The 2,048-nt window shown below is 37.4% G+C and overlaps 1 protein-coding gene across 1 annotated transcript in view; it reads right to left on the reverse strand.

The window, feature by feature from the left end:
* Positions 1-1,163, reverse strand: part of LOC103192431 (myosin regulatory light polypeptide 9) — a 5,632-nt gene extending 4,469 nt beyond the window's left edge. The window contains exons 1-2 of the mRNA XM_007935412.2: positions 980-1,163; positions 414-575 (exon numbers count right to left, since the gene is read on the reverse strand). Of these exons, the coding sequence (XP_007933603.1) occupies positions 414-575; positions 980-1,163 (346 nt within the window). The remainder of the gene's footprint in view (positions 1-413; positions 576-979) is intronic.
* Between the last annotated feature and the right edge of the window lie 885 nt (positions 1,164-2,048).

The following is a 2,048-nucleotide window of genomic DNA, read 5'->3' on the forward strand; positions in this document are numbered from 1 at the left end:
TTGAACCGCCAGCCTTCTGGTTAGCAGTCAAGTGCCTTAGGCACTATGCTACCAGAGCTCCTGGAGCCAGACAGTAGCAATGATATTTTCTCCAAGATTGCTCTGGTAAAAGTTACTCATTTAACACACATTTACCAAGAACCCCATCCTTGTGGAGCTAATATTCTAGTAAAGGAATAATGTAACCTCCAAAGAGGTTTCAAGTACAACCTACTGATTAATAACAACAATTAAATAGTTAAGGTCCCTTAAGAGAGTAATGAACATGCTGCAGAATCCCGTCCAAAATAAAATTGGTGTGGTATAAACCTGAGGGTGTTATGTGTTCTAATATATGTTCAAGTTATTGTATGTTTTAGTCACCAGAGCTAAACATTAAATCACTTTGCAATTAATGATTATCTCTGATTTACCAGTTGCTTCTTCATCAAAGCAAGCAAAAGCATTTCTGATGACATCTTCAGGATCTGTTCCATTTAGCTTCTCCCCAAACATCGTAAGGAACATGGTGAAATTGATGGGACCTGGAGCCTCATTCATCATGGCATCCAGATACTCATCAGTTGGATTTTTTCCTAAACAAAAAAAGAGGCCATAATTTTAATTACAATACATACCAATTATTAATTATAGTAAACATCTTGGCAAGAATGACTATCATTTGTACAGTTTGTTGTTTGAATCCATGACAGCAAAACTATTTTGGGGAAAAAAATCTTCTTAATGAATAGAGCCCTCTATTAAGAGGCTGCTATTCCACTGGGATATCAGATGGAATATTCCAGTAATCAAGATGAGTGTTTTCAGTGTAGTGATTAAATGACTACACTTTGGGGAACACCACTCCAGACCTTGTTTTGAATCTTAGTAGACTATAACATCATTAGACTCACTTCACAGAGCCTTAAGACTTATGAAAAACATAAAAGGCATCATAAACATTCTATCTCTAATGTTAATATTAAAACTGATTTATTACCCAGGGAGGCAAGCATATCATGCAAATCTTCCTTGTCAATGAAGCCATCTCTGTTCTGATCAATCATGTTGAAGGCCTCTTTGAACTCCTGTATCTGTGACTGATCGAACATGGCAAACACATTGGATGTTGCGCGCTGAGGGCGCTTCTTGGTGGTCTTGGTCTTTGCCCTTTTGCTCGACATGGTGGCGTTTAAATCCTAATTACGAAAAAATATACAAGAAAAACAAAGCCAACATTTAAGATTATTTACGGTTGAATCAAAATAATGACTAATGAAAGTAAACTGAGTCAACCTTTCAAATATGTTTGACCTAATTAGGGAAAGAGTCTCCTAAGAACTATTCAGCAGCACAATTTCACTTGCCAAACATTTCTCTCAGCTAATGGAAACAATCACTAATTGGACCAGGCTACAAAGGAGAAAAACCAGACTCATGGCTTTGAGTTCACTTACCCTGAGTAGTTGCGGTGTTTTATAAACAATCCGTCCATCACTAACTTCAAATTCCAAACCATACCTCACATTACTTCAAAATTCACAACACCTTAAGATTACAAATTACCAGTACCACTGTATAGCCCAAGAATGACTGCTTTTCTTGTTTTAATAACAATAAAAGCAGCAGCAAAAAATGTAGGTACCCAGAGAACAGTGCCACTTCTATACTCTAGTATAAATGTGTTGAGGAATACTAATTCATCTTCAACAGGCCCAGTTGTCTGCAGCACTAGCCCAAACTAACTGCCATTCTATGGCAGACAGCAAGGTGAAATGGCAGGTGGGCAGGCTGCCAGATGGAGCAGGTCTTCATCTCCTAATCTCGATTGTCAAATATCTTCCTTCCATTTTCCACTAACATCCTTATTGTTACCCTCACTTCTGGAATCAGAGTAGTTAAAAAAAGATTATTTGATGAAAGGCTAACTGAAAAGCATAGAAAACTCTTAAGTTAATCCATCTATAATTAAGTTTTATAGACATTTCCACTCTCTTCAAATCCATTTCCTGCACCAACACCCACTGACATTGAGTCGAATCCAACTCATAGTGACCCTATAGGATAGA

Source organism: Orycteropus afer, unplaced genomic scaffold (genome assembly GCF_000298275.1).
Source record: "Orycteropus afer afer isolate SDZICR_OR568_19922 unplaced genomic scaffold, OryAfe1.0 scaffold00028, whole genome shotgun sequence".
Lineage (NCBI taxonomy): Eukaryota > Metazoa > Chordata > Mammalia > Tubulidentata > Orycteropodidae > Orycteropus > Orycteropus afer.